General features: G+C 43.4%; 1 protein-coding gene across 2 annotated transcripts in view; it reads left to right on the plus strand.

Annotated features, from left to right (window-relative positions):
- The window catches only part of nop14 (NOP14 nucleolar protein homolog (yeast)), a 53268-nt gene that overhangs the window by 13743 nt on the left and 27139 nt on the right, over window positions 1-12386 (plus strand). For both annotated transcript variants that reach the window (XM_052019361.1, XM_052019360.1), the window contains exons 8-10: window positions 961-1092; window positions 3984-4305; window positions 9395-9525. In XM_052019361.1, coding sequence (XP_051875321.1) covers window positions 961-1092; window positions 3984-4305; window positions 9395-9525 — 585 coding nt within the window. The remainder of the gene's footprint in view (window positions 1-960; window positions 1093-3983; window positions 4306-9394; window positions 9526-12386) is intronic.

Here is a 12386-nt window from a genome sequence, read left to right on the forward strand (position 1 = left end):
GGGACAACTTGGGTTCAAGAAATTAAGTACAATCTAGAATGGGAAAAAGGTTGGTCTTGGTAATGATCACAGCAAACCTTTGGGTTGCTATGAGAATCTATCTCTTTCACTAATGTTCTGCAGGGTCTGTCTTTTTGAGTCCAGACACACACTGACTCTTAGCTGCCCCATGAAATCACACACATTATGGATGGTCTTGTGTTCCCATGAGCAAAGAAATAATAAAAAGATTAGGTTCCTAAATGAGCAATTTCGAAACAATATAAAACAGTTTCCTTTATGAAATATATTTCATTTCCATATAAGATTACAGACACATAAAAGATGGGCGATCTTCTACGTTGGGTGTTTCTGATGAAAGGTCATTGATGTGAAGCATTAGCTATGTTTCCTCTCCATGGTTGCTGTCTGACTTGCTGAGTATTTCTAGCAGGCTGTTTTATGTCATGTTTCTGGCATCTGTATTTTTCTTCTTTTCAGTTAGCCAGGACTGTTTATCGCTATAAGAAATTAATTACCTGTGTCCCTTTACAAGATATTAAATAACTCGCTGCCTATTCTGGGATCACTTAGTAAGCTCTTCTTACCTGAGTAGTTGGGTAATGTTCCATTTTTATTAAGTTGAAAGCTTTGCTGATTTCAAGCAAAGAAGCTTCATTTAGCACCTCATTGCAGCACAGAAGTTCTTACCCGTGACATTGATTCTCATGTAACTGTTAACAGTTGGGAAAGGCGGGTTGAAAAGAGCAAGTTCAGCGTTTTAGTCCAGGCTAGTTCTGAAATCTTCATGTGAGATGTTTCCACTACCTGCAAAGATATTGAAGTACAAAAGAACAAATTTCACGTCATATGTCAGTAATAATAAATCTGATACTGAAATGTATCTTTGTTTAAACATATGGTTTCACTCAGTGTAATTAACACTGGATGTTAATAATGTATTCCATCTCTGAATTTCAGATGGAGCGATTGCGTCGGATGCGTGGAGACTTTGAAGATGAAATTAGTAAGAGACCGAAACACATGTCTGCAGATGACTTGAATGATGGCTTTATCCTAGACAAGGTTGATAAGCCTTGTCTTGTTTACAAGGTGAGGCTCAAGAAAAGCTACAATTTAAGTTCTGCTCTTGGTTGGATAGAGTAGAGAGAGGTTCACACCAGACCTCGAGTTGTTCATTGCTGTGATATTGCTTGCTGATATTCATGATAATTTACTCCTTTTAAACTTTTTTCTGCTATTAAAAAGGTATTAATCTCTGAATAATCTTACATTTAAATAGAGACTGAAATTCTATTTACTCTTTATGCCAATGTTATGCAGTGTAATCTCAATACCTGCAATCTGCAATTATACAAGAAAGCTACAAAGGATATTTCGCGGAGATGTAATCAAGAGAATGGAGGGTGAGCTTTTGGAGGAGATCTGAATGGGGGCAGAATCTGGGTCAAGGAGGATTCTTTTGTTAAAGGAAAGCGAGATGGCAAAAGGTGGAGGTGATGCACGGAGTCCAGAGTGTGAGGGAAAGAGGCAGCTGGTGGTCAGTACAGTTATTAGTTGATATCTGAGAATATAAATACTGACTGTGACAGATACACCTTGATCTGATTGAATGAGGGACAACCTGGAGAGACTGAACGCCTGTCTATGGCCGACCTGATAAATTATGTTGAATTTTGACAATACAGTGGTGAAAGTCTTGGCTATAGACTTGTTACGTAATTTGAACCACCGGTGAATAGTGACAATGTGATCCAGTCACTGACAAGTATTTTCAAAGTCTAGTTTATTGTCAAATGCACAAGTCCATGTGTGCACAGGTGCAATGAAAAACTGACTTGCAGCAGCATCACAGGCACAGAGCATCAGAGACACAGCATTTACAAGAAAAATTTAAAGTAAGCATAAATTATACAAAAGAAAACACAATTGGAACCAAAAAAAAAGTCCATGTAGTGCAAAGTGGTCATTGTGTTGCTGTACTGAGGTAGTGATTAGGATTGTGCAGGTTGGTTCAAGAACCAAATGAATGAAGGGAAGTTGCTGTTTTCTTTATAGTTTTATTTACAGCATGGTAACAGGCCCTTCCGGCCCAACGAATCCGTGCTGCCCATTTTAAACCCCAAATTAACCTACCCGTACATCTTTAGAATGTGGGTGGAAACCGGAGCACCCGGTGGAAACCCACGCAGACACGGGGAGAACGTACAAACTCCTTACAAACAGCGACGGGAATCGAACCCCGATCGCTGGCGCTGTAATAGCATCGCGCTAACCACTGCACTACTGTGGGACTTCAGGCTTGTGTACCTCCTGCCCGATGGTAGCTGCGAGAAGATGGGTTGGCCTGGATGGTGGAGACCTTTGATGATAGATGTTGCTTTCTTGAAGCACAATATGTAGAGATATTGTGTTGACAGAAGATTGTTGCTGTGATTGGTATGTCAACATCTACATTTCAGGCAACATAGCGGAACATATAGATCCAAAACCCAGTAAAGGATGATGAATGGCAGTCAACCAAAGAGGATGTTAGGGGAAGCATGAAGCAGTCATTTAGAGCTGAGGTGTTTTGGAATTACTTCTTGCAAAGAGTGGTGAATCTTTGGAATTCTCTATCCAGAGGGTTGTGGAGGCTAGATCTTTTGGGGGGTTTAAGGAGAAAGTAAATAAATGAAAGATCAGGGAGTTGAAGGCTTTGGGGAATTGGCACAGTAAAGGAGCTGAGGCCTGGGACAGATCAGCCATAATCCTATTGAATGGTGGGGTGGGTTTGAGGGGCCAAGTGGCCTACTCCAGCTCCTATTATCTTTGACCTTGGGTATGTAATTCTGGGGTTTATCTAGGATATAATTAAATCTCATGATAGGATCATTAATGTACTCAAATGTATTTATGAACATGAATTAGGGCAGGAATGGCTGACCTGATTTGTGATTCTGCATTCTTGCCCACCCAGTGTAATCTTTCACCCTATTGATTATCAAGTATCTATCAAGTTCCATCTTAAAAATATTCAAAGGCTCTGCTCCCACTGCCCTTTGAGGGAGAGAGTTCCAAAGACTTGCAAAATTCTGAGAGGGAAAAAAATTACATCGCCTTTTTCTTAAAAGGGTGACTCTTTATTTTTAAATAAAGACCCCTAAGCTCCAGATACTTCCACGTGAGAAAACATCTTCTCCACGTCCACCTGTGAAGACCCCACTTATTAAAAGCAATTTGTTAAATGTAATTGGACTATCAGTGAATAGTGACACTGTGATCCATCCATTGGGCTTTTCCTATCATTGACTTCCCCTATAATTTCTCCCAGACTGGATAGAGCATAGAACAGTACAGCACAGGAACAGGCCCTTTGGCCACAGTGTCTGTGCCAGCCATGGTGCCAAATTAAACTTAACCTATATAATGAGGGGGGAGAGATTTAATAGGAACCTGAGGGGCAACTTTTTCACCCAGAGAGTGGTTAGCATATGGAACGAGCTGCCAGAGGAAGTGGTTGAGGCAGGTACATTAACAACATTCAAAAGGTACTTGGACAGGTACACAGGTAGGAAAGGTTTAGAGGGATAAGGGCCAAACACAAGAAAATGGGAATATTTTAGATAGGAATCTTGGTTGGCATGGACCAGTTGGGCCGAAAGGCCTATTTCTGTGCTGTATGACTTTATGTGCCTCTACAGGATCCATATCCCTCCATTCCCTGCTGCCAGGTCTAAATGCAGCTTAAATGCCAGTGTCGTGTCAGCTTCCAACATCACCCCTGGCAGCACATTCCAGGCACCTACTGCTTTCTATATGGGGGAAAAAAACTTATCCCATGACTGAGCTATTCTAGCTGGAACAGTATCATGTGCTTTAATTACATAATTATGTGAAAATTACTCTGAAGAACAGATTTCCATTGTGCATGTGTGGTTTTTCAATATACAAGGTCTAAGCTGGTAACTAGAGTTTGACCTTAACTTCCGTTTTATTAAAAGGATGGGAAGTTAGAGCAGCTCGAGGAGGAACAAGAGGAGCAGGGTGATGAAAATGAACAGGAAAACGGAGAGGATGTAGACAGTGATGAGGATGAAGATGAGGAAGAGAACCAAAGTGAAGAGAGTGACGAAGATGATCATTCTGACCTCGGGGATGACGACCTATTAGAACTGGACTCTGAGTCTGAAAGTGAACAGGGTGAGGGTGCAGGAGAGAAGGGAGCTGCCAAATCCACCCCAACGAAAGACAAAACACCAAGTAAAGAGGCAAGGAAAGCCATGATGGAAGCAGCCAAGACAGAACTCCCTTTCACTTTTTCTGGTAAGTGAAGGGCTCTTACTGATTTTTGGGGATGTTGGCTGTTTGGATCTATGCCTGAGATGTTTTCTCCTCAACAACCCCGAGCTCTCCCTGCTCCCAACTCCAACCATAGCCACTCAGGGCATGTTGGATCCAGCTGTAGGTTAGTAGGAGTGGCTGTGGATGAACTTCCACTGCTCTTCAGCACAGTGGATGTGGAGTTGCTGACCTGTCGGAGGTGTCGCCGTGCACACGTACTGCAGGAACTAGCATGGGCCAGGTGTACCTTTCTTAAATTCATTCGCGGAATGTGGGTATCAAGGCCAGTACGTATCGCTCATCCCTTAGTTGTCCATGCGTGGGTTGGCTTGCTAGACCATTTCACTGAGCCACATCCCTGAGGTTCGAGGATCACCTGTTGAGAATGGCATATTTTGTTCACCGAAGGACATTAAAAAGCCAGATGAATTTTTAATGATCCAGTAGTTTCATGTAGTATAGCAGTTAGTGTAACACTTTACTGTGCCAGTGACCCAGGTTCAAATCCGGCCACTGTCTGTAAGGAGTTTGTACGTTCTCCCCGTGTCTGCGTGGGTTTCCTCCGGTTTCCTCCCACATTCCAAAAAAAGGACGTACAGGTTAGGAAGTTGTGGGCATGCTATGTTGGCGCCGGAAACGTGGCGACACTTGCGGGCTGCCTCCTAGAACACTCTACATAAAAGATGCATTTCACTGTGTGTTTTGATGTACATGTGACTAATAAAGACGTCTTGTCTTATTATTATTTTTGCCATCATTTTATAACAAGTTTAATTAATTGAATTTAAGTTTCTCGGCTGTCATGGAGAGACGTGAGCTCTTGAGTCCGCTTCATCAACCCAGCCCTCTTGGGTAGTGGTCCAGTAATGGAACTACTTTATCTCCATTCCCATTGATAAGGTTAGGACAACAAAATGCTGCGTTGCTGCGGCATTGTGCTACCACGTTAAGGTGTCAAGGAGCCTTGAGCCAACTGAGATCGGTAAGCTTACTGATGTGGTCTGTAATGGCTGATTTTTGCGGGGTTATGAGGGGTGGAGATAGGGTAGACTGCAGGAAACTATTCCCCGTATCAGAGGTAGATAAAACTAGAGGACATACATTTAGGGTAATTATGACGGGTATAGAAGAGCAGAAGTTTTGCCATTTTGAGAGTCTCGCCTGCAGTGAATAATTTTTAAAGAAAACAATTGTTTGAGTAACCTTAATAAAATTAGAAACAGTAGCCATTAAATGGCTTGTATTTATGTCGTGCTCCTTTTGTAAAAGAAATATAGTCATAGATTATACAATTATACAGAATGGAAATGCCCTTTGGCCCAACTGGTCCTTGCTGACCAAGATGTCCCATCCAAGCTAGTACCATTTGCCAGTGTTTGGCCCATAACCTTCTAAGCCTTTCCAATCCATGTACCTGTCCAACTGTCTTTTAAAACATCTGAAGATTTGATAAGTTGGATGGCAAATTTTTAAATAGGAAAAGGAATAAGCTAGCAAATGTAACACTAGGGGAAGAGATTTCAAGGTCTATTGACACCAAGGTGATAACTAGAAATAATTTGACGTGGAAGAGAATTAGGACATTAAACAGATGCTGGAGTAGACCAATCAATACTTTGAGCCATTTAGTAATACGCTCTTGGCCTCAACACCACTTTCCTGTTCTCTCTCCGTACTCCTTGACTTCCCTGTAGTTTGACAGTCTGTCAGTTTCTGTGTTGAATGACTCCATTTCCAGAGCTCTCTGGGTTAGAGAATTCCTCCTTCACTCCATCTTAAATGGGTGACTTCTTATTCTGAAATTTGATTTAGATAACCCTACCAGGGTAAATATTTTCTAGCTATCCACTGTAAGATAAGATATCTTTATTAGTCACATGTACATCGAAACACACAATGAAATGCATCTTTGCGTAGAGTGTTCTGGGGGCAGCCCGCAAGTGTCGCCACGCTTCCGGCGCCAACATAGCATGCCCACAACTTACTTACCTGTATGTCTTTGGAATGTGGGAGGAAACCAGAGCACCCGGAAGAAACCCACACAGACAAGGGGAGAATGTACAAACTCCTTACAGACAGTGGCCGGAATTGAACCCGGGTTGCTGGCGCTGTAATAGTGTTACGCTAACCACTGCACTACCGTGCCTGCCCTCACACTGCTATGTCAGCCTCCCTAAGAATCTGAAATGCTTCAATAAGTTCACTTTCCCTGTTGCCATATTCCAATAATTGTAGACACAACCTGCTCAACCTTCCTTCATTATCAATCCCTTCATCCCCATGAATCAACCTAATGAACTTTCCCATTACTATCTTCAATACAAGTGTATCATTCCTCAAATATGGAGACCAAAACTCTGCCCAGTACTCCCAAGCATGGTCTCACCAGCATCAAAACTTCCCTACTTTTCCACACCATACCCAATGTTTCATTATCCTTCCTGATCATTTGCTGTATCTGCATGTTAACTTTCTGTGTTTCATGTACCAGCAGATCCCTACTGCAACACTTTTAGTCTCATTCCATTTAAGTTCCATGCTTTTTCATTCTTCCTTCCAGAGTGGATAACCTCAAATTTTCCCTCTCTGTCTACCAACTTCTTGTACACTCACAAAACCTATCCTCATTCCTTTGCAGACTCTTTGTGTTTGCCTCACAATTTGTTAACCCACCTACTTTTGTATCGTCAGTACATTTGGCTAAATTACACTTGGTCCCTTCATCCAAGTCATCAACATAGGTGGTAAATAGTTGAGGCTCCAGCGTGGATCCCTGTGGCACCCTACTAAGATTTCCAATCTGAAACTGATCCATTTATCCCAAGTCTTTGTTTTCTGTTGGTTAGTCAACTCTCTGTCCATGCTGATGTATTACCCTCAATCCTACCTTCTCCTATGTAGTTCAGTAACCTTTCACACAGCACTTACCAAATGACCTACTGGAAATCTAAATACATTACATCTATAGGTTCCCCTTTATCCATCCTGAATGTTGCATCCTCATAGAACGGTAACAAAATCCCCTTTAATCCACATTGAATTCCGGACAGTAGAAACAGTACTCCCCCAGTAATGGACCAGAAAGCTTAGGAAGCAAATGGTGGAGTTGGCAGATACATATAGGGACGTACAGGGGGAGATTCCTCAGTGAGGATGGTGTAAGTTCGTTAAAGTTTTCATAAATTTATATAATTTTATGTTTGCTTATCGCACAGATGGTGACCATTTGATTGCCGTTTCTAACTAAACACGTTTTGAAATTTTAACAATTTCTCCCTGATTTTAGACGAGGAATTTTGTTCGTTTTGTAAAATGTTTTTGTTAAGACGATCATAACTGAATGTGAAAATAGATAAAATTAAGGTCAAAATAGATAAAAGTAATGATCAAAGTCTTCTCACTTTTGGGGCATTGAATACAAGAGCAAGGAGGTTATGCCTCAACTTTATAAAACTTTGGTCAGACCTCAGCTGGAGTACTGCATGCAGTTCTGGTCACCACACTACAGGAAGGATGTGATAGCACTGGAGAGGGTGCAGAGGAGATTCACCAGGATGTTGTCTGGGATGGAACGTTTCAGTTATGCTGAGAGACTGGGTTTGTTTTCCCTGGAGTGGAGGAGAGATCGTGATTGAGGCATGTTAAAATTATGAGGGGTAGATAGATAGGGTAGATTGCAGAAAACTATTCCCCATATCAGAGGTAGATAAAACTGGAGGACATAGGTTTATGGTAAAGGGGAAGAGATTTAGAGGAAATCTGAGGGAGACTGTTTTCTCCCAGAGAGCGGTGAGTACCTGGAATGCACTGCCTGAGAGGGTGCTGGAAGTAGCGTCGCTGAGAGCATTTAATGAGTGTCTAGACAAGGACTTGGATTGTCTAGGCATAGAAGTCTATGGGCCAAGTGCTGGAAGGTGGTATTAATATGGATGGGTGCCCACTGGTTGGTGTGGACGTATGGGCTGAATGGAAAATTTCCATGCTGCGTGACTCTGGCTTTTTTCCAGGTCTGATGGAAGACAATTGACCTAAAACATTCACTCTGTTTTTCTCTCTCTACAGTTGTTGCCTCATCTGCTGAGCATTTCCAGTTTTTCTGGTTTTCTTTCAGATTTCCAGCATCTGCAGTATCTTTCTCAGGAATTTTTAGAAACCAGAACAGTGAATCACATTTTCTGGATTTTCTTTGATGAGTACAAGGGTTTAGGAGTTTAGATTCTCCCCAAACAGGGAAGTTAGTGTTTTGCAATTGAGCCTTTGTAGAATTTTATACGTTGCAAGGTGGCACAGTGGCACAGCCGCTGCCTCACATTGACCCAGGTTCAATCCTGACCTTGGGTGCTGTCCCTGTGACCATGTGGGTTTCCTCCAGGTCTTCCGGTTCCTTCCCATATCCTTGAGGCGTGAGTTTGCTAAGTCATTTGGCCACCGTTTATTGCTCCAAGTATGTCGGTGAGTGGTAGAATCTGGGGGGGGATGTTGATGAGAACGTGTGGAGAGTAAAAAGTGAGATTAACGTAGAATTAGTGTAAATGAGTGGTTGCTGAAGGGCCGGTTTCTGCGCTGTATCTCTCAAACTCTCTGACATTATCTCTTATTCCAAGACAGGGTGAATGCACACAGTCTTTTTCCCAGGGAAAGGCATAGAGGGCATAGGTTTAAGGTGAAAGGGGAGAGATTTAAAAGGGACCTGAGGGGCAACTTCTTCACACAGAGAGTGGTGAGTATATGGAACAAACTGCCAGAGGAAGGGGTTGAGGTTGATACAATAACGACATTTAAAAGACAGATGGACTGGTACATGGATAGGAAAGGTTTGCAGGGAAATGGATCAAACATGGACAAATGAGACTAGCTTAGATGGACATCTTGTTTGGCATGGATGAGTTGGGCTGAAGGGCCTGTTTCCGTGCTGTATTACTCTTATGACTCTACACTCCGTGAATGTAGGCCCATTCTCCTCCTAGGCTGCTCCTTGTCTAGTAACCTGTTGCACCCTCTCAGAGACCGGAACGAGGCACAGGTGGCAGGTTTCCTTCCTGATCCTTTTCTGATGATTTTGTTTTCACAGTCCCCAAATCGTACGAAGATCTGAAGTCACTGCTAGCAGGGCAGGAAGCAGAGAAACAGTGCCTGATAGTGGAGCGCATTCAGAAAAGCAACCACCCAAGTCTTGCGGCAGAAAACAAACCCAAGTTAGAGGTGAGATTTGAAATTCCTGTTTTGTCTTTAACTTTGTATTATTCAGCAGAATCTGACAGCAAGAGCTTGAATACGCGAGGTAGGACTGGCTCCTTATCACGTACTGTGTCTTTTTAAATCATCTGGTCTTGAGGGCACGTACCACCAGACTTAAGGACAGCTTCTATCCCACGGTGATAAGACTATTGAACAGCTCCTTTATACGATGAGATGGACGATGACCTCACGATCTACCTTGTTGTGACCTTGCACCTTATTGCGCTGCACTTTCTCTGTAGCTGTGACACTTTACTCTGTACTGTTATTGTTTTTACCTGCACTACCTCAATGCACTCTGTACTCCCTCAATGTAACTGCACTGTGTAATGAATTGACCTGTACGATTGGTGTGCAAGACAAGTTTTTCACTGTACCTCGGTACAAGTGACAATAATAAACCAATACGAATAATGTTGACATGTACCCAGACAGATCCAGTCCTGCTAATTACTGCCCCGTCAGTCTACTCTCCATTGTCAGCCAAGTGATCAACAGTGCTATCAAGCAGTGCCTACTCTTCCCTCTCCTGATCCTCCCTCTGTTCATCCCAACCCCCCTGCACCCCAGCCCTATCAGCCACCCATATTTGTCCCCCTCCCCCTCTTGGTTCCATCCACCCACCACGCACACAGTTCACCTACAGGCTTCCCCCAACTCTTCTTCCTCGCCTCCCTCCCTTCTGGTTCCATCTGCTGTTCACCTCTCCCCTAATGGTTCCCATTCGCTCCTCCTTTACTTATCAGATTCCAGCCCTTTGTGTTCCTGCTTATCTCCCTCCAGCAGCTGTCTCCAACCTTCACCCTCCCCTCCCTCATCTCCCTCTCATTTCCTCTCTCTCTTTCTCTGCCTCCATCTATCATTCACCTGCCTCCATCTCCCAACTCTGCTCCTGCCCCCCTCCACTACCTGATGCAACCTCCTTGTCATCTTTCACCCCTCATTAGTACACAGATTGCTTCAGACTCCTGTTTCACCACTCCCCTTCTCCTCTTTATACTGGCCATCTCTGCTTTCCAACCTCAGTCCCGATGCAGGGTTTTGACCTGAAGTGTCGACACTTCCTCACCCCCCCCCCCCCCCCAAAGATGCTGCCCGACCCACTGAGTTCCTCCAGCAGTTTGTTTTTTGCTCCAGATCCCAGCATCTGCCGTCTCTTGTCTCCATATCTCTTTCTTTGTTCCCTCCTGAGAATCCTACATTCCCTCATTATTGTCCCCTTGCATGTTCCCAGTTTCTTTTACAGCAACATTGGTGATCATGCTTCAGCCATCTGGACATGAAGCCAAGAAATGCCCTCCCTAATTTGATTGGTTCTCCCATCCACAAACCTAACCATTCATTCTCTCTGCCACCAGCATACAGTGGCTGCAGTGTGTACCATCTATAAAATTGCTTAGGCTACTCCAACAGTACCTCCAGGCCCACAACCTTTACCAGCCAGCAGGACACCATGTGCATGAGAACATCACCTGCATATTCCCTTCCATGTTGCACACCATCCTGACTTAGAAGTATATGACTGTCTGTTCATTAAGATAAGATAAGATCTTTATTAGTCATCTGTACATCGAAACACAGTGAAATAGATCTTTTTGCGTAGTGTTCTGGGGGCAGCCCGCAAGTGTCGCCACTCTTCCAGCGCCAACATAGCATGCCCACAACTTTCCTAACCTGTACGTCTTTGGAATGTGGGAGGAAACCGGAGCACCTGGAGGAAACCCATACAGACACGGGGAGAATGTACAAACTTCTTACAGACAGCGGCGGGAATTGAACCTGGGTCGCTGGCGCTGTAAAGCAAGGCTAATTCCTGGAACTCCGCCCTCCCCCCCCAACTCCCCTACAGCACTGTGGGAGTACCTTCAGATGGACTGCAGCAGTTCAGGAAAGTGATTCACTGCTACCTTCTCTGATACACTTTGGGACAGGCAATAGATAAAGGAGGAGTTTTAGATGGGAAAGTTTTCCACACAGAGTGTTGTTGACATCTGGAACGAGGTGGTGGAGGCAGATACAATCGCGGCATTTAAGGTGCATCTACAGACACTTGAATAGCCAAGGCAAAGAACAGTAGTCACAGCCCCTGGTCACTGCACTCCAAAATGACATTCACCGTGTGAAGCGCTTGAAAGATTGTATGAAAATGGAGAATTTTCTCAACTGTGCAGGAAGGCGAACTGGAGCAGCAGTTTTACAACATGCAATGCGTATTGGGAAACCTAATTTGAGCAAATGAGATTAGCGTGGTTAGCTACAACAGTCAGCATAGGCATATTGGGCCAAAGGTCCCATTTCTGTGCTGTACGACTGTCTCCAAATGCTGGCCTTGCCAGCAGTACTCAGATCCCATAAAATGAACATATAAACATTAATTGTTGCTTTATTTTATATACACAAAGACTCATTCACTGCAGAATTACGTAATGCATCTTCATGTTAAAACGCTGTTTGAGCAGGGCTTGTTAAAATAAACACTTGAATGCTCCATTAAAGTTGCAATAATGCTATATAGCCTTATTAAGCACTGGTTTGCTAATAATTTTAAACTTTATTGTCTGCTGAACCATCTGAGTTAAACCTGTGATTATTTGCAAGGAATGATTATGAAATATGCATTGCATGTTGTAAAACTGCTGCTCCAGTTCGCCTTCCTGTGCAGTTGAGAAAATTCTCCATTTTCATACAATCTTTCAAGTGCTTCACACGGTGAATGTCATTTTGGAGTGCAGTGACCAGGGGCTGAGACTACTGTTCTACGCAGCAGGATCCTTCAAGTTCAAGTTACTTTATTGTCATTCACCCATAAAGCACATAGAGGAACG

The sequence above is a fragment of the Pristis pectinata genome, chromosome 7 (assembly GCF_009764475.1).
Source record: "Pristis pectinata isolate sPriPec2 chromosome 7, sPriPec2.1.pri, whole genome shotgun sequence".
Classification (NCBI taxonomy): Eukaryota; Metazoa; Chordata; class Chondrichthyes; order Rhinopristiformes; family Pristidae; genus Pristis; species Pristis pectinata.